This window comes from Pseudophryne corroboree, chromosome 5 (assembly GCF_028390025.1).
Source record: "Pseudophryne corroboree isolate aPseCor3 chromosome 5, aPseCor3.hap2, whole genome shotgun sequence".
NCBI classification, from domain to species: Eukaryota; Metazoa; Chordata; class Amphibia; order Anura; family Myobatrachidae; genus Pseudophryne; species Pseudophryne corroboree.
Window position 1 is genome coordinate 714,104,653 of NC_086448.1, and position 21,579 is coordinate 714,126,231.

Sequence of the window (21,579 nt, forward strand, 5' to 3'; positions counted from 1 at the left end):
TTAACATCCAGAATCTCTCTATGCATGTCAAAAATATTTTGTTGGGCATAAACCATTGATCATGAAAAGATCTAAATAAATGACACAGTCCTTAGCGAAGCTGCGGTTGAAGGTTCGCCTCTTGGTAATGGTTGTGTCAAACACAAGTTTGTTCACTTATGAGCATTTTAAAATAAATATTGTTCCTTTAGGTGGCATGGAACACAATAAAAGAATATGGCGAGATACCTTACAATTAAAGGGTTTAAGCAGTTCTAAGCATGAGAAAAAACACTATTTCCTATATAAATAAATGTCTATTTTTGTGAACACAAGTTCTAATATATGCTACTGTCATTGGGATGCAAGACAAAGATAGATGACTACCTGCAACTAATAGGCTTCAACCTTTCTCAGCACTTCTTCTGCTTGAATGAACCCAACTTAATGTAACTAGGTATAGCGTGCAGCCGAAATAGGCAATGTAATATTCATTGCGTCCATAGATTTCCATCTCATACATAAAAATCATGGGTAAAAGTCAGATATGTGCCAAATCAAAAACAGAATAAAAGCCGGGGTATCCAGGCCAGATGCAGGCCTTGGGTTTGTTTGTGAATAACTAAATGTCATGACATAGAGGTTTTGTTTTCAAAGACAGTAGCCTTTATTATAGTGCTTTGTCTATTCCAAGAGATCAAAATGACCCAAGTCTAAATCCATTTTCAATGATATTTCCTTTTACTTAGGCTGGATCAACTGCACATTCTTTTAGCTGGATTTTGTCTCGTGCTTTCATAAACATCTGCCCTATGCAAACTCTGCACAGTTTTGGTAGGAATTTTCTAACACTCAGATGGAATAGATAAAAACTGGTAGACAGAAAATGGTACTGTAAGCAAAATCTGATTGGTTGCTTTGGTTTGTCTACAGAGGCACTGGTTGCCCTGCATAAAGATATGTACTGTTAGCTAAACAGAGTTATTTGGTTATCAGTGGCGCACAGATGGGGGGTTTCCAAGTACCTGATGAGCTACATTTTCTATTTTTGAGATGGAGACACAGCTGTCTCAGTCTCAGCAAAAGCTGCGACCGTGATCGGGACTGCAGAGCTGCTGCATTGCTGCAGCAGCAGAGAGCAATGGTATATACAGTAGCTCTCTGCTTACAGAATGTCTGGGGGAGCTTCTGGATGCACATGCTCATCCACAGCTGCTCCCTCCCTCCTCACACTGCCGCTCAACTGCTTCAAGCCCCTGGTGGAACAGTATGAAAAAAAACTGTGGTTATGTATATATTTGCAGTTATGTATGCATGTGTGTTTGTTCTTGTGTATGTATGTATGTATGTATGTATATGTGTTTGTGTATATATGTATGAATGTATGTATATATATATATATATATATATATATACATACATATACATGCACACAAACATACTTACACACTCACACACACCCACACGGAAACTCCCCTAACTAAATCCTGCATTTGCCCCTGGTTATAATGTGCTCTTCCTGCAGCTACATGATATAAACACAAATGTCCATGCATTTACTGTAGACACAGAGTACAATTTCTGCAATATACCGTAGTGCAAATGCTGCAATGCCCCTTTAAGAATAAAAAGTCAAAATAAAAAAAATTCATTATTTCGGTTACAAGGATAGATATTTGATTGCTAGGAGGAAAAATCAAGTGGTATCTAATCCACCGCTTATGAAAAATTAATATGTCATCAGAGGAATCACAAGTACAGCTAAGATTAATGAAAGGCGCTTAAAAAATTACAAGCACACAAACTGATTTGATTAAAAAATAATCTCACTGGTCGTCCTGTAATATTCCTCAACTTATCCGCATCTATCCTGTCAGATGGTTATGATTAAAAATAGGTCAATGCGAGGCTACTGATAGGAATCACATGCAAAATGCACAAGCAATGAATAGAAGCAGGAATGTCCAGACAGTTTAAAATTGAAGATCAGTAAGAAACCCCTACAGTGTTGGATGAGCCTGAAGGCCTGGGGATCTCAAAGGATCTAGGGCGGAGGGCAAACAATCTTACCTGAATCCTTTACAGTCTTGCCCTCACCGCTGTCTTTCTCATTTATGCCTTTCTCCTCGGCTGGGGCCACTGCTGTGATTTTCGGACTTTCTATTTCCTCTGATTGCTCTTCTATAAAGCAAAAAGTAAAAAAAGATACATTTTAGAAACCATAATTATAGTATGACACTTTATTATAATACATAATGCACAGCATAAGCATTTTTCTTTGTTGCAATAAGCGCACTGGATAACAGTACTTTAATATGATGTCTTGATGCAATAAATACATATAGAAAGATACAGTACAAGAAATGCATTTTTATCTCATTGTTTAGAACGTGAATACATGATGTACAGTAAATAAGGTTTGATGCTCAATGCCTCACATGCATTCATAATATCATGGTATTTATATTCTTTTCCTGTTCCAATCCTGAAACATCAATATGATTAGCAGCTTTGAAAAATATAAATAAAGACAGTTTATTATTTTACCTGAAACCTATTCTAAGACAATAGGAAACAGAGCCACAGAGTTCAAGTACAAACGTATATTATAGTCCAAACAATAAACAGGATTGCTGGGGCCTTTTCATATAAAAGATTCTACTGAGGTCTTATTTTTTTCTTTTTAGCTCTGCCTGTAATTAATAATTGAATAGCTACAGTGTTCTTATTGTTTTACCACAAGGGGAATTGCAAAGGTTATTTGATACAATGAAGGATCATCTCAAGAAATCTGCATTTCACTCACCTCACTTATATGTTCACACCAGCCAGATTACATAGAAAATCTTCACAGTAACTCAACCCTATTTAATTATTCTGTAAATTTTAGCTATGCTGCTGGTGGATTAATCTGTTTATGCAGTTAGCCTCTATGCTGGGGCTGTGTTGCACTAATCCATGAAAGGCCCACTGTTCCTTTTCATCCTGTGATCATTTGTCTCTCACTGTGCTGATGTCACATTTTAATGAATTTTTAGCAATCTGAGTAATGCCAGATAACCAGACCTGCAACTCCCCACTGCACTTCATGCTGTTTTCATTGCTGCACAAAAATAAAAATCATATTTCTCAGCTCAGGTAAGAATTACATAAATTAGGAGGTGAATGTAAACTGTGGTTTAAAGCACCAGGCATCTCGATTCCATAAAATCCTTAACAACCATACAAATTACCCTAAGAAGGGAAAAGGTCATACAGTTCTTATCTGCATTTATATTTATTTTGTTTAGGCAAGTTTTTTTTTTTTTTTGTCATCTCCGAGACAGCTAATGATGACACAATTAACCCGTGGCCAGCTATCCCGTGCACCGCCAGCACCCTGACATTTTAAGTATTGTGCATTAACTTTAAATTACATACTGCATCAAATTTTCATTGTGAGAATTCTATAGTGATTGAGAGCAGATAGAGTGGACTTCTCTGTGGCACATGTTTTATTAATAACATTCTGACAGCTGAATGAAATCTCAACTAACATATGCAGCAGCTGAGTACAAAGGAAAGGCGAAAAAAAAAAGAAAAGAAGAAGAAGCCAAACAGCATACCCTGAACATAAGACGAAGACTGCAAATGAACAGAGTGGAAAAAAAAATGTAATAAACACAAGCAAGCAATGAAGGATCATGAAAGTGACCTCCGAACCTCTTGAAAGTGATTGCTTTACATTTCAGGGAAAGAGGGGTTTGTTAATAGTGATTGTGGCACCCACATGTGAGGATTGCATGCTAGTTTACAAGTCTCAGCTAAAATTAAAGGCTTCGGTTTGGGATAATTTATGTATATGTGTATTCACAGTTTACCATTACAGGGGAAGAAAACATTTCTTGCTGTTCCATCCCTTTATCCTTCCAGTGTTGATTGCTAATCAAACGCGGCATGCGTCCTAATCACAGCTGGAATTGACGCTGTATTTATTAAGGTGGTGGGGGGGCACAGTTTGGTGCTCTGTGAGCCTGTGATCATGGCTGCATTGGGCTGTGTTAATGCCAAGTGAACACACATGAGACTCACATCCAGCATCAGGCCCTGGGGCCTAGAAAAGCCTATGGCAATCCTATATTTTGTGTGTGTATCTTGCTTGGAATCGAGCTATTATGTTTTTTTTTTATGCTAGATTTACTGACCCATTCCTCAAGGCTAGAGGATGAAGTGTCAGAGAGCTACTGACTGTCCTTATCTTTAGGGACGTGGAATTGTTCTTTCTTAAGATTGCCATGGCCCGCTTTCAGAAAGCGTTGCGTGCCAGGAACGCCTTGCGAGGAAGAAGAAGCAAATTATAATGGTACGAAGGAGAAAAATCTTATCATCTGGGTCTCATCAGACAGTTTTGCAGGGTGCTCTCCTTTTATTTTTCTGGTATGTGTTTTAAGTGTGAGAGAAATTCCCAGACATGTTCTCCTATACATCATCATAGTGTCTGACCTGAAACTGACCCTGGCAACAGTTTGAGAAATCTCAACGTGAACAAAGACTCTGTGTCAGCAGCAGGGAAAGATTGCGGGATAGACTTTCTCCGTCAACTTAATCGCAAACAGCAGTTTTTTTTTTTTTTTTTCCGGCCATAACTTTATAAAGCTTTGCCGAACCACAAACATATAACCTTTCAAGGTGAAGCTGCCCCTTTACCAAGGTCCTCCCCCTTCCCCTCTTCTGATTTTTTCTCTATCCTATTTTATTCCCTTTGATGTAGAAAGGCAATTAGCTCTAATGTTCGAGTACTGCAAGCCTGGTATATAACTTGGAAGGTGAGAGCAGTTTATTACAGGTAGACTCCAGAGGAACACAAAGGCTTATTTATATATTGTATATTTTTAATCAAAAGCAAAAAAACAGGGAAAGCAATACAATTCATAAACTGTAACCTGATTGCTATTTAAAATGAAATATTTTAACTCACAAGATCTATTCCTTTTGTACTCTTAAAACCATCAGGGAAGCAAAATATGGCTGCACCAGACATCTTTTTTTTCATTCTTGGATGCAGCTGACACTAGGACGATGCCACATGAAAAATCCTTATGTTCAAATTAGTTAATGCCTGTGGCAAATAAATAAAAGTGGCTTATCCAGGGTCACTGTGTTTTAAGCTGGGTTATTAAACTCAAAGTGGCCTCCTATTCTACACAGCAGTTCAATTCTGGTGTGCGGAGAATCTGCCTCTGCAGTCTTCGCCAGCACTGAAAGGATTAACTGGAAACATGATTTAAAGTAGGTGTAGCCTTGGATAAGCCAATGGCCCTTGAAATTGAAGACCTTGGTTCAAGACCAGTGGCAACTTTCAATGACCTAGGGCAAAACACTTTATTCCATTGTGCTCCAGAGAACAACAATTCAATTGCAAGCTCCCTGGGTCAGCCATTCAATGTGATATATTGGTTCTGCACAGGCATGAATGTAGCATGATACATAATTGAATTATATAATAGGTGGAGAGCAAAATGAAAACATTAATCTAAATTTGAGATAAACAATGCAATTTACATGGCATATACTCTGTGATGTTTTCCCCAGACACAGTATAGTCTAAATCTCATTTTAATCCATAATCAAAAATGTTTACATATGTTTACTCTTGGAATGCAGCTAATGTATTAAGTAAAGTAATTGGGCTTAAAAATAAATAATTTTAAACCGCCATTTAGTTCACACCTGGTTGTCTTTGTCTAAACAATATCTGTATATGTGTTTTATTAACAATTCCACCATATGATTCAGAAAGATATCATGGGTTAAATGTGATAGGATCCAAGAGGAGTGGGACTTTGGGCAAGAATGCCTGGCTTTGCCTTGCCTAAATGACTGCCACTTTAAAAATATGGGCATTCTTGTCTCAAATTGTGCACCCCCGGCAACTCGCGCCCTATTACCTTTACCCCGATATGTGCATTTCATCTTTATTAGTAACCTAAAACCGTGGCTTCTTAGTTGTTTTCAGCAAAAATCTAATAGCAGAAAAACTCCAATATGTACCTTTCTTTCCAGAATTTGTATTGGAGGATGGATGGTCATAGACATGTACAGTATATGCCTGACCAATATGTCTATATTCCGACATGGATCCATGGGATACAAATCTATCCCTTATTTATTAAACATATTTATCCTCTTTCCATAATAGATACAGACTGTCACTGCAAAATTTACAAAATTGTAACATTCCGATGCTGTGTGAAATGTTCCACAAATTCCTTGGTGTATTTAAAACAAAAAGTTCCAAATTCTATTTTGTTATGTAAGAACTCGGGTTGCTGGCTCTAAGTGTTGCTACAGTTGCTTTCAAATGAAAAAAAAATATTGAGTTTCAGAAGAAATACATGCCTTGTAATGACACATTTTGCTAATTTTTACAAATAGCTAACTTGGGCCTAATTCAGACCTGATTGCAGTTGTACAAAATCGCACAACGGCTGATTATCCAATGACTGCGCATGCATATGGATCGCAACACGCACGTGCGTGGCCAAACTGCGAATTAATCATGCAAAAATTTAGATTGCTAGGCCTACGCAAGTTGATTGACAGGAAGCGGACGTTTGGGGGGTGGTAAGTTCCCATTTTCTGGGAGTGTCAGGAAAAACGCAGGCGTGCCCAAGCATTTTCAGGAAAGGTGTGTGACGTCAGCTCCGGCCCAGATCTGCCTGTTTGTATTGCACTGTAGGAGTAAGTCCTGGGCTACGTACAGACTGCACAGCCTGGAAAAATCATTAGATGGTGAGTGAATTGTGAATGGATTTGCAGATGTCCGCTGTCTGGCAAAGATTGCACACGGCATACGCATGCATTCGCACACTTGCACGGGACGGGTCTGTGGAACCATATCAGCTCTGCAGGGCATATTTTACAGTATCCCAACTTCCCTAATTTCTGTGCACGCTATGGGCTTGATTCAACAAGATGCTGGTAGCAGTTCGCATTGCGCATTATCCAGCTCATTACTGTAGGCTAATTCAGCTCGCCCCTCCATAGGATGAGAGCAGAATCAATCTTCTGTAACACATCGAAAAACAACAGGATCCCATTTTTTTGACTACTGTGGCTAATTAACTATGGCCCTATTCAGTGCGAGGGAAAATGTTGGCAATGTTGGTGGTCAAGACGTATAAAAGAGATGAGGATCACTGATTAGTGTGAGAATCATAATGACTGTTTTTACAGTACGGTCTGTGCTCTGAGCACACAAGGTGATTGGCTGTTCCCTTATCTGCCTCAATTTACCTTTTGCCCTAGTACACACATTCTCTCCATTACAAATGCTAACCAGGGCTGGATTATAGGGAGGGGCAGATGGGGCAAGTGCCCAGGCACCCACCCCACATTGGAGGCCCCCACACTGCCACAGATATTGGGCGTAATTCAGATCTGATCGTAGATGTGATAAATTTAGCACATCTACGATCAGTTTCTCAGACATGCGGGGTGACGCCCAGCACAGGGCTAGTCCGTTACACATGTCTGGACCTACCCACCCGCAAGGGTGCAAAAGCATCACACAGCAGCGATGCTTTTGTACCTGCTAAGTAGCTCCCTGCCAGCACAGCTCCTGCGCGCTGGCAGGTCGCTACTCACTGCGTCCCGGGTCACAGCAGCTGCATGTGACATCATGCAGCCTCCACAACCCACCCCTGCAGCAGTCCGGACACGCCTCTACTGTCTGGACCACACCCTGCTATTGGCATTCTAATGCCATTGGCACGGCCTCTCCCGCCCCGCGACCGCCTCTTCCTGTCAATCAGGCAGAGGAGATGGCAACCCTGAGAAGCTTATAGCATCTCACTGGGCTCCTGGGGTGTGCACATGCACATTCCACAAAAGGATTCAGACTGCGATTACTGCCGCTGCAGCGATCCAGTCTGAATTAGCCCCCATTGCCCTATCACTTTAATGGCTCCCAGCAGCAGTAGAATACATCACATTTGCTGTTGGGAGCTGGTTCCCAGGGCATTTGTTGTTTTGTATGTGTAGTTTCCATGATCAGTGCATAGATGCAAAACTACACCCCTCAGCATGCACTGCTAGCACAGATGAGGGCCCGTGATACAGGCTGGGTGACTGCAATTATCTTTTGCTGTGTGGGTGTGTGCAGTTGGACCCTGGCAATAAGTGTTGCTGGGTCTGTGTCTGGTCTTGCTGAATGAGTACCCTGCCTGGCGCATTAGTCTGGAGTGGCTGCTGCCTTGTCATGGACACAGGCTGGGGAGAAGCTGGTTTTATGCTCCCACATAGCACAGTGAGTTGCAAACACTTTTTTTTACAAATACTCAATTAAAACTTGATTTATTTAAAAAAGAAATATTATTACCCAATTATACTTATTTTTACATAGCTTAGGATAGTGGAGTAATTTTTATTGGTAGAATAGTGGAGAAGTGTGGGAGGGAGGGTGTCGTTTGTTTTGTTGGAGCCCCCAACAATGTAGTTGCCCAGGAAGCCCCTGCAAACCTTAATTTGACCGTTAATGTAACAGTGGGAAATAGGGCTAAATATACTTTGGTGCTGAAGGAAAATTAGTGAGGGCTGGTAGGAGATTGAGCCAGTTGTAGACCAACTCAATCAAAACCTAAATGAACCTGATCTGATTTTGATTGAGAGTACTGGTTGTTTTTGTGCACTCATACAGAGCAATATGTAGGCAAAGTGGTGGAGAATGGGCAAATTGCCCAGCATAATTGCTGCATGTCATGGCATTTAAAGCACAGGCAACAGTTACAGCAGTGGTCAGCTCCAGAAGGAAGCTTGAGAATTAAAACTTGAAATCGCTTTGCTGACACCAGTGTAATGATTTCAGAAAAATAAAGTAAATATTTTTTATGGTATTGCAGGCTTAAAAGAAGTGTATTCTGTACATCTATCTTGGCTTTCAAATGCTAAGGGCACGATTAAGAATAGTGGCATCACCGGTGGCTGGAAAGCTAGACAAATGGAATATCTGAGCAGCTTGCAGCTTTTCCTCACACTGTGGTCACCATCTCTTGTATTCAAGTATGTTTACAATTCCCTGTTCTTGAACCTTGAGGATAAGTGAGGGATGAATGTAGAAAATGCAAGTTTTTTCTCAGGAAAATGTCCAGTGGCAGACTTTGCTGGGAAAAGGAAAAAGTCAAACAGAATATGTTTTGCTTTCTCATGACCTAACTTTCCCGGTGGAAATTTGTGTACTTAATGGTTTTTAATTGAATGTCGTCAATGCATCGTTTTCTTCATTTTCATGTATTTCTTCATTTTTAAATACAAATGACTTGTTTTGGGCTGATTTATATCTTTATTCTAATGACTATGCAACATCAGAAAAATGTTACAGAATACAGTAATTTTTGCCACCAATGCATACATTTGCTACATTTAGAAGAATTAATATAGATAGGGAACATTGAGCATTGTAATTTAGCATTTGTATGTCCTTATTCCACAAACCCTTTGATATAGTGACAAGTCCTGTTCTTGGTTATCTCTAAGGTAACATATCCCCAGGACTGCGAACTCTGTTTTTTGTTCAGCAGTCTCCCCACCACCCGCCTCCTCCCATCACTACATTTTTTTTAATTTCAGAAATTTTACAAGCCTTTAGATTTTAAACAGATGTACATGTTGTATGCCTGCATGAAATGTAACAGCTGATTAGCTCTTTAACTCTATAAACACTGAAGTGGCTTTTAACAATTGCTGTTCTACAATGCCCAAATACAGAAAGCTGTAAATGGAACTGGCATCCAGGTAAACATTGAATGAAGCAATGGTTGTCTGTTTGTATCTTGTAAAACAGCTTTACTACTAAGTTGCCAATCTCTGAAAATATTGATTGCTAAAACATGTATGAAGGTTTTACTAACACATAATTAAATGAAGTAACAAGAGCTATAGGCAAAAGGAGCTGGGGCTGTTGGTATTGTGAGTAAGAAATTGAGGTTTGACTGCATTCCCCTATATATATCAATCTCTAGAAAGCAAACTTTATTGGTGCTTGTACCTTGTAGTTATGGCCATCTTTACGCATAAACTCCCTAGAGGTATCTGATAAGATCCCTCTTAGTGTCCCCTGCAGCATGCACATAGACCGGTCAAAGGGCATTCATGTGCAGTAGGACTCCTGATCATAAACTTGGGAGTATTCACACCACAAAAACAGCACTTTTGGACAGAGCTATCCTTTTGGGTAAATATTTGGAATTGTACATGCATACAACATTAATAAATGCCCCTATGCATTCGATAAGTGGCAGGATGTATCACATGCAGTATGCGATGCAGGATACATCATGCCCTAAGTTCTCTGCCAAACACACACAGTTTCATCAGAAGCCTTGACCAATCAGTATGGACTGCAGCTGGAAACGGGAGCATGGGTAGAAAACCTACACAAACACTGGGAGAACATATAAACTCCATGTTGATAAGCACTGAACAGAAATGAGTCCACGGCCAATGCACTGTGAGGGCACAATGCTAGATATTGTACTGTCCTGTACACATGCTTGTGTTACTTATTTTTATGTCAGTAGTGGGTCCAATTTTCATTGACTTTTGATTCCTTACTTTGTTTTTACTACATGTCAGTAAATGAAGTGATGGATTGCAAACCCCAAACAATAAAATGAAGCAACAACATAGATCTCCATCTTTCTATGGCAGAAAATTGATGATTCTGTAGGTTAATTGTGTAGTGTGACAAATATTGCTTCAGTGGAACCCATCTGGCCTATAAGTGTTCTATGAAGTATAGATGTATGTTATTGTCCCAACAGCTCCTGGGACAATTGGGTTTTTGTCTCATTCTAATGTGAAGAATGTCCTTCTTTTTCAGCAGAATTACATGGTCAATGACAGCTAATTATCACAATGCATATTCACTATAATATATGAGGTAAAAAAAAACCCCTCAAATAATATAAAGAAAAAAGTAGCATATGGTTACAAACACAGAATTAAGGGCCTAATTCAGACCTGATCGTAGCAGCAATTTTGTTAGCAGATGGGCAAAACCATGTTCACTGCAGGTGTGGCAGATATAACATGTGCAGAGAGAGTTAGATTTGGGTGGGGTGTGTTCAAACTGAAATCTAAATTGCAGTGTAAAAATAAAGCAGCCAGTATTTACCCTGCACAGAAACAATATAACCCACCCAAATCTAACTCTCTCTGCACATGTTACATCTGCCTCCCCTTCAATGCACATATGGCCTAATTCAGTCCTGATCGCTCGCTAGTTTTTCCCCCCACTTCTGCGATCAGATAGTCGACGCCCACAGGGGAGTGTATTTTTGCTTTGCAAGTGTGCGAACGCATTTGTAGCAGAGCTGTACAAACAGATCTTGTGCAGTCTCTGAGTAGCTCAGTACTTACTCAGCCACTGCGATCACTTCAGCCTGTCCAGGACCGGAATTGACGTCAGGAACCCTCCCTGCAAACGCTTGGACATGCCTGCGTTTTTCCAACCACTCCCAGAAAATGGTCAGTTGCCACCCACAAATGGCTTCTTCCTGTCAGTATCCTTTCCGATCGCCCGTGCAAATGGATTCTTCCCACAAACCCATCGCTAAGCGGCGATCCGCTTTGTATCTGTGTGACGCACCTGCATATTGCGGTTCATACGCATGTGCAGTTTAGACCTGATCACAGCGCTGCAAAAATGCTAGTGAGCAATCAGGTCTGAATTACCCCCTTGGTTTTACCCATCTGCTAACAAATTTGCTGCTACGATCAGGTCTGAATTAGGCCCTAAGGCAGCAATTTGTAGCACACACACACAATCATACTTAGAAACATATGCAGATTTTATTACACCCCAGAGAATATTTTGTTATTTCCTTGATTCTTGTTTGGAATGTGGTTGAAAATCACAATAAATAGTTTTTGGATTTTATTATATATATATATATTTTTTTTTTCATGAGAAAAGGTATATTAGCAGCAACATTTTTCAAAATCCCCATTTCCCACAGACCGTAATATATATGAAACTTCCCGTGCTAATACCAAGCCCCTTATCTTGCTTGTAGTTTTGCCTTTCGGCCTTCGCATTGTTCCATGCATCCTGTTCAGTCATTACTTCTATTGGTTTGGCAGTTAGTCTCATTGAATGTATGGATTTTGTGTTTAAATGTATTGGAGGTTTAGCACTGATAAAGGGTTATTGAATGTGTTGTGAATGTCTTCTCCCAAGTCAGCCCCTCCTACTTGTTTTCTAGAGAGAGAGCAATGTTAAAAAACATGAAGCAGCTGACTGTGTTATATTGTCCAAAGAAGGTGTTATTTCTGTGGCCCTTAGAACCCAGTCACCACAGCAACTTGTAGTGCAAAGTTACTATATTTTTCTTTTTTTATAAAATGAAAAGAGACAGGTTAAATAAAAAACAAAAAACATTGTGGTTTCACATACTGTATAACGTTATTGTCACATGAATAACATTTTGTCATTCATTTTGCCTGCCTTGTTGTGGGCATTACCTCAGTACTTTTGGTTTTGTGAGGGAACAAAATGGTTGCTGTGTCACTTAAACATGGGCAATTTATTTGCCTACCCTTATGAAAAAATGTTTATGTGAGCTACTAAAAACAAAACGACATCATCATTTTTGTCTTCCAGAACAACATGGAAAATGTAAAATTACTGTATACACATATCATCCCACATTTTTTGTTGCCTATCTTATGCTCCCTATAGATTGAGCAAAGAAGTTGGTTGTGGGGGTAAGAAGCGCACTAGGCTAATCTTATAAATATAATAGTATATTAACCGGTATATAGAAAGATTGTGATGCAGAAACTTAAATACTGCCCATTTACTATGGGAGAAACAAATATTGTTTAACACTGAATAATTGTAAAGCTGGCATTGCGTCCAATAGATTGTAAGCTTGTGTGCAGGGCCTTCTTACCTCTTTGTCCGTCTGTTATTACCCAGTCTTGTTTTATTACTGTTTTGTTCCCAATTGTAAAGCCCAATGGATATGCTGGAGCTATATAAGTAACTATTAATAACAATAATTAAGAATACTCAGGTAGCATGGTACCTGGGAAGGGTGGACAAAGTTAATGAATGGCACTGATTAGCCCCGGCAATATATATATATATATATATATTTGTTGCTAAGGCTGCATTTCCAGAGATGCAGTTACTGCATCCAAGGAGATAGATATATTTATGCAGGAGCTATTCATAGCGTATTAATGGCCGCACGTCTGTGTTTTTCTCCACTGGAAATTAAAAATAATTCTATCTCAAATTTAGCAATTTCAGTCTTTCAAATCCCTTTACTGCCCTGGGGGAAATATTGCCCCTGTATGTAAGTGCTATGAAATATAATTCCAGCTTCTGCATGATTATATTATCAGACTATTGTACATTGCTGCATGAAATATTTACAGGAGGCATGTGGGACTTAAGAAAATATTGTGTCATATGTGTCAAAAGCTTTCCTATGCAAAATAATAAGCTATCTCACTAACAAGCAAGCTCTTGTAAATAGAAGCAAGGGGGTCCAAACATAAGTGTTTTTTTTTCATTATTTAGCTGAATTTATATGAAATATTAACACTTGAGCATTAAGGTTGAATGCATTCTAATTGTGACGCAGCATCAGCATAATATATGTGATTTGTAACAAACACTATGCATATACTATTTTGAGCCTAAAGTCATTTGACTGTTCATAGGATGATAGAAAAAAAAAAAAACCAGGCATGACAGACATTTGACATGAAAAATGATGTAATACTCTGCAGTATACAGCTGGGTCAGAGTGACACATTATATTTCAAAGACAATGCAGACAAAGCCCCTTCGACTGCAATCAAGCCTCCACCCCCCTCCATCATATTAAATGCTACCTCTATCTAGCTCACAGACTCTCCCGTAATATACAGGTTTCATTATAGGGATGTGTTTTTCAGCGTATAAATCTTTGATGCTGTGCAATCTCAATATGCCTGCTGAAATATACTACATCCAGGTCCCAGGAGGTAAACAGAACAAGATTTAATTGCTGGGTGCTTAGTCAAATCCTCTGTTTTTCCCCTTTTAAAATATTTGCAGGGGGTGTACATACATATGTGCGTGTGTGTATATATATATATATATATATATATATTTATGCGTGTGTGTGTGTGTGTGTTTGTATGTATATATATATATATATATATATACATATATATCAGTATGGGTGTGCATTTGTGTGTGTATATCTATATCTATCTCTATATATCTATATATATATATATATATATATTTATGTTAGGCGGTCTTAGTTTGATTAAACCCCATGTGTAGACTGTTTACAGCTCTCTCTCATGCTGTGAAATTATCAAGAACTGTGACGTACTGCATCTAAGCAAGAAAAGGTCCCTCTAATACGTCCCTCTGCATGATGCGGTAGCATTGCAGCAGCTGATGGTGGTATTGAAATGTACAGGACATATGGAGGTGCTGTTTCTTCCAATGATAAATTCCACTACAAACACTGCCTTTGTAGTCCCTTCCTAAGATAAGAAATGTACAGTAGCCTATATTTCTGGTCTTCTGTTTATGTGACCCCCACAGCCATAAGAAGGAATATCTGTGATATTACCATGTGTGTATAGAAGTATAGAAGCTATTTATTATGTATAAGTGCTGAAAACACAACACACTGGAGGATGGCTATTAATGTAAATGTACAGACAGAACAGTACAATGTGTTGGCTCTGCAAGTATACAGTGACATTATCAGTAGGTTTTCATTTTAGCTCACCTTCCCATAACAGCAGATAGAATTACACAAATGACACAACCACACAAAAAATGCAAAGAAAACAATAAGGCCAAACAAACAAAAAAAAAGAAGCAAACCAACCACTTCCTCGACCTATTCTTAGTGGTGAAAGAGCAGTTCACATAAAGAAACCATGATAAATATCTCTCATTACTTGTAGTGTTTTTCCCCAAAAAATTAACATAGGGTTGAATTATAGTGATAGTGTCATTTATCAAAGTCCTAACTTGCAGCCTGACAATATAGCACCAGATTTATTAAACACAAATATAAATCCCATTGGCTTTTGTTGTGTTTTATGCATATTTTTTTAAACTTCAGGAGCTGCATTTATTCCACTGAATTTATGATTTTTCACGTCTCCATATTATATGAGCAAAAAGTAGTATTGTAAATAACCATCGGCTGTAACTGTAATATAATTTCCCAGCCATTCGTACCCTGATATTTTAACACTTTCATCAGTGTATGAGATGAGCAATAGCTGGTAGTATTAGAAAGGTGGTTCATTACATGCGATATTGGACATTTAAGTGAACTGCGCAAAAGATTACATGTTGTCATTTTAATTGAGAAAGAAAAGAAGGGAATACTCGCATTTGCCTGCTTCCTGAGAGGGCTACCATTGAGAATTTTAAAGCTGTCAGTCTTCTGATTGGATCATTATTACCGAGCTATCCTCCTCGTGCTGAATTGTAGTGACAGCGTTTGAACATTTTGAAAATATCCTGACAATATGTGGCTGTCAGCAAATACACGTAGGAGGTTTAAGAGGATATGTGGAAAATAGTCTACATGGGATACGACAGAATAACAAAGAAATAGTCTAAAAACTATCACTCACTTTATATTGCAAATACCCCTGATACAATAATACGGAATGCAGTCAATTTACCTCCAATCAAAATCCCGACGGTCAAAATCCCGACAGCAATTGACCAACAGTCAAAATCTCGACAAGGTCAAAATCCCAACATGGACAAAATACTGACATTTAAAATACCGACAAGGTCAAAATACCAACATGTAAAATGCCGACGGGTCAAAATGCCGACATGAGGTTTTTTTTCATTGAAACTGCCCTGTTCATACTTTATCATCCCAGTGGACCTGGAGGGGGAATATAATAGTGTGCCCGAAGCATGGCAAGCGCAGCGAGCCATGCGAGGGGACGCAGTACACTTATATGGTGCCCATGTCGACCTATGTCGACATACACACAAAAAAAAACAATGAAAAATGTATGTCAGTATTTTGACCTTTCGGCATTTTACATGTCGGTATTTTGACCTTGTCGGTAATTTTAAATGTCGGTATATGGTCCATGTCGGGATTTTGACCATCGGTCAATTGCTGTCGGGATTTCGACTGTCGGGATTTTGATTGGAGGTATTTCATACCGATCCCAATAATACTATTATCCCCGGTGCGGTGTTACGCCAATACGTTCATACCCCAGAGCATTTTATGGAAACTAAACACAGGGAACCAGTTAACGTTCCCAAACCCAGAACCCATAATTAGGGTGGCAGAGTTGCCACCCTATCCTGCTCCCTATGGTCATTATTATTTCCGTTCATTTTATTTGTTACTTCATTTGCACATACACATTTAACTATGGGTTCAGTGAAGGCTAAATAATGTTTGTGTATTTGTTGTAACAACTGGGAATAACTGGGGCTGGAATCATGGAGCGCTATGGTGCAAGGTGTAGGTGGGTGGAAGACATGGGGGCAGGGCAGAAACACTGCACATTAAATAACCCACCCCACCATGCACACACACAAATTAGTTAGCTATGGGAATTGTAAAGATATAAATTTAGAAACAATAGGAACACAGACTTATGTTTACTTTTGCTGTAACAGAGGTATTGGGCTATATTCAATAAGAGTCGGAAACTGCCGTCTTGTCGGAAAGACGGCAGTTTCTGACTGGAATAGGTCGGCAGGGGTTTCCGACCTATTCAATAGGGGCACATTTTGAAACCCGACTTGTCGGAATGCTGTCAGAAAGCAGGTGGATCGGCGGAATACCCGCCGATCCACCTGCTGCTGTCAGAAACAGGGCCAAATCCGACAGGTTTTGGCCCCCTTTCCAACAAACTCAATCCGACTTGAAAACAAGTCGGATTGAGGTGAGGAGACTGGGAGCGGTACGGCGGGCTACAGGGATGAGAGTACCTGCAGTGCCTCCTTCGCCGCTGCACAGATCACTCCCGCTGTCAGCTCTGGCCGCCGCTGGAAGCTCCCCCGCCGGCCGCCGCACATTGCTCCCCCCCACTGGCCGCCGCACACTGCTCCCCCCGCCACTGCTGTCAGCGCACCCGGCAGCCGCTGACAGCAGTGGCAGGACAGGACACAGGGAACGGCCAAATTGAATAGGGGTTGTTGGGTCCATTCCGACAACTGCATGTCGGAATGGACCCGACTCTTATTGAATATACCCCATTGTCTGTATTTACAATTTTACTTCCCTATGCCGTATTTCTGCCCTGCCCCTGTATCTTTCACCTGCCTACACCTTGCATCATACTGTAGCTCACCATGATTCCAGCCCCAGTTATTCCCATCTTGTTAAATGTGTCACATTTATTTGCAGGGGAGTACATTGCTTTGATTTTTTCCAGGAGGACAATGCAGGGGAGGACTTTACAAGGGAGGACATTATAGCGGAGGACATTACAGGGGAGTACAATGACAGAGTACATTTCAGTGGAGTGCACTGCAGTGGGTAACATTGCTGGGGTGGGCATTGCAGCGAGGATATCACAGGGGAAAACATTGCAGAAAGTACAACCAAGTGGAAGAAACTGCAGGGAAAGACATTGACTAGAGTACATTGCAGGGAGGGGCATTGGAATGGAGTGCATTACAGGGAGGATACAGACCGCAGGACTTTGGGCAGTGAGAGTGAAGACTGACTACAGCTCATGTGTGCTGACTGGGGAGAGTGCACCAGTCCTCTCTCCCTGCATAAATTGTCATGTGCCGAGGGGGGTTTAGCGATTGAATATTCTATCATTTTTTGTATTTTCTAAGGAAATACATTGCCTGTGCCCTCTCCCACTACCGGGGCCTGCCAGAGCTATTGGCGCCACTGGGGAGGACACTGCAGGGATGCATTTTGCAGGGGAGGAGATTGCAGGGTATTGCAGAATAGGCCTTTGTAGGAGAGGACACTACATGCATCATTCTCAGCCTCCTACCAGTGTGGACCATGATGCTAAATGTGAAACACAGATAAAATATAGGCAGACTGTAAGAATTTCTAACACTCCTAAAAGGTTTTAAATTAGCATGTATTCCTGTATAAGGTATAAATATATCAATGTATATATATATATATATATATATATATATATATAAAATCAGCAAGTCTCGTCTCTTGGGTTCCCAATGAGATATATGTATGTAAGGTGGAGGTTATATAAGGGAGGATATGTCTACAACTGTGCAACCCGGTTAAGTTATTTGCTTATTTTAATTCAACCCATGTTAAATCAGTTTCTGTTAGGAGTATCAGCAGGGATTACCAAATAAGAAATATTTATATTATGAAACTAAGATTCGGCCTCTGGAATTTGTATTAATGACTTGTTTTTAATCCATCCTGAATAAATCTTAATAAGTGGAAATAACTTTAAATTCTTTCATTTAAAAGGTGCTGCAGTACAAAGTTGTGTCTTGACCAATTTAATACAACAGCTCCAGGCTCCAGCCCACTTCACTGGCAGTGGTTTCTTTTTATATGATAACCTGGCTTTGCAATACATTAAAGAGTATTCTAGCTCCGAAAGGGTCCCAGCTACAGAACATAAGACAATTAATTGCAGATTTAAAAGCTTTACACATGAGTTTTACCGCAGGTATAGTGCAATACACAGACATCTCAAGCCTCTTTTCAGAACATCTGCCGCAGAAACGTACATTCTTGATAAATGAGATCAGCAAAAACGTGACCTTAATTAAAAAAAATATTTTTCAAACATATTTTATAAAAACACTTTTTTGTATTTTTTTTTTACAATGGAGGCATCAAGCATCTGTCATTTCAAAGACTGTGCTAGATAAATAACAGTAGCTGGTTGGTTGCTTTAGGGGGTTTCAGTGTCATTTACCGGCGGACACTATACTGACGATCATAATCCCAACAGCCATTGACCTACAGTCAAAATACTGTCACTTTTAAAATACAGACATTCATTATGTCGACATAGTCAAAATGCCGACATGGTCAGGACACCGACATTTGAAATGCCAGCATGTAAAAAATACCGACATTATTTTTTCTGCGGGTTTTGTGTCAATGTCGACATAGGTCGACATGTACACCGTCTAAGTGTACCGCGTGTCCCCTCGCATGGCTCGCTGCGCTATTATATTCCCCCTCCAGGTCCACTGGGATGGTAAAGTACAGTATAAACAAGTCTTTTTGGGGGCAAAAATTCCTCAAAAACATATGTCAGCATTTTGACATGTCGGCATTTCAAATGTCGGTATTTTGACTTTGTCAGCATTTTGAACATGTCGGCATAATGAATGTCATTATTTTGATTGTGTCTGCATTTTGACTGTCGGGATTATGACCGTTGGTATTGGGTCTGTAGGTAAATCAACTGCTATCAGCTTTGGGTAACTACTTTATCTCTCTTCAAGGCTTGATACATCTCCCCCTCAAAATTATGGCCTGTTTAGTTGAAAAAGTTAGCAGAATTGGTTTAGTTTCTTTTTTGATGTTTAGTCTAAATACTGAATCATTCATATTACTTGAATTCACTAACAGTAAAAACAAAACAAACAAAAAACAGAATTTTGTTATTCGTACCGTATGATTATCATTATAATAATTACTCATTTAAGCAACATTTTAGCACATTTAGAGATGTTATGATCAGTAGGCTTCTTGACATTTAGTGACCGTCATACTGTACTTGTGAAGTCTGTTTTATATCTACAGATTTGCTGGCAATCCTGCTTCTGAACATGTCTCTTGTGAACAGTGATAACATGGTTTAAGTGCACTCATCCCAGCTTCACACTTAATGTCCTGAGAGAATATTGTGCAAATATTGTATGAATAATTAAACTACTGTGCTAATTTAGCAATAACTTGCTAAAATGTTACATCCCTGAGTGCTTTCACCTGTTATGTAAATGAAATATATATTGCTGCAATTTTAAGGTTGTAGATTAGCTGTCAAGCTAACCCCTATTTAAATTTAAAATTGTTTACATTTTTATACAAGAAAGACAATAATTTTCTATTATCTATCTATCTATCTATCTATCTATCTATCTATCTATCTATCTATCTATCTATCTATCTACACACATACACACACACACACACACACACACACACACACACACACGCACAAACACACGCACAAGTACAAAGCAATAATAAAATGGCATATAAAAAAAGAAAGGAATTAAGTTATGTGATGGGCGGTCGGGAGACCACCGGTCACAATACCTCCCCCTACATCCCGCCCATTCACAATCCCAGTGGTCGGCATGTCGACCAACAGGGACTATTCCCACTCGTGGGTGTCCACTTCACCCATAGAGTGAGAATAGAATCTGTCGAGCTGCAGCATAGTGAGCACAGCAAGCCTTCAAGGGACCCTCCCCCACCGGGCATCTACATGCCAGGATCTCGACGTCGGTATGCTCACCGCCGGTCACATATACCGATCTATTGTATCTCTTTCTAATCTATTGTATCTATCTATATATACCTGTCTGTCTATCTAAACTGTAGTTTTAGATGCTTACGTTCACTCATTCATCTGTTTCTGTAATCTGTATGGTCTCGAAATAACTCTTGAGAAAAAAAAAGTCAGTTTAATCAAAATGAGGATCTGAGATGTAAGTTTATCCAAACCAGTCTCATTTCAGTGCTCTGGGCCAAACCACTTCTGGTATTTCAAGCAGGGCAATGACAGCATACCTTCTTGTTATTATTTATGCATAAAAGGCCAAACCAAATGCTTGGGTGGGTCTCCCAAGACGGGGAGCTGGTAGTTTTTTCCGTCCACAGGACCCCATTTACATTTAAATGAACTTGCTTCTTGTGAATGGTTGGCTCCATATGTGAATACCACACCACCACAGACACTGCAATTAAATCACAATCACAAGTATAGAAGCCACCAACATATTGCTAAATAAGGCCTCAGAACATTGGTTAAACTACATAAAAAGAAGTGGTATTGTAAGGCAGGACTGCAAAGCACACTGCTGTTATGAAAGAGGTTATTTGGAAGTCCTTGGTTAACAGTTACTGTGATTTAACCATTCATTGTTAGTAGTCAATATAAAGATGAATGTATTATTGCGGCAGTGTTTATAGGAATGGCTGCCTTCTTGATAACCTCTGCTCTAAAATCGTACAAGTAGAAATGCTCCCAGTTAACAGAGCATGCACGTTGACTATTGGCCCTGGTGGACATAGCTGTCATTTATATAGTTCATGCTGTAATATTATAGGTAGAAGCTCATTGGTTGCTATGGACAACTTCTCCACCTGTACTCTTTACAAGATATGATACATCTTCCCCTAAGTCCATCCATTACTTAAAGTAGATCTCCAGCACTTTCATGGAGTAAATAATAATAATAATAATAATAATAATAATAATCTGACATTTTGGTGTGCATGTAGAACCTTTGTCAAGAAAGACAATCTCACAGTGACATTCTACAGCGAGCAAAGTAGAGTTGAGTCTTTCTTAACAAAGGTTCCATATTGGGTCTGAAAGAGCAAATTCTAATTTAGGGGAAGATGTACT

At 39.5% G+C, this 21,579-nt stretch overlaps 1 protein-coding gene across 7 annotated transcripts in view; it reads right to left on the reverse strand.

Moving 5' to 3' along the window:
- Positions 1-21,579, reverse strand: part of ZFHX4 (zinc finger homeobox 4) — a 296,146-nt gene that overhangs the window by 21,796 nt on the left and 252,771 nt on the right. For all 7 annotated transcript variants that reach the window (XM_063923968.1, XM_063923970.1, XM_063923966.1 and 4 more), the window contains one exon: positions 2,050-2,160. In XM_063923968.1, coding sequence (XP_063780038.1) covers positions 2,050-2,160 — 111 coding nt within the window. The remainder of the gene's footprint in view (positions 1-2,049; positions 2,161-21,579) is intronic.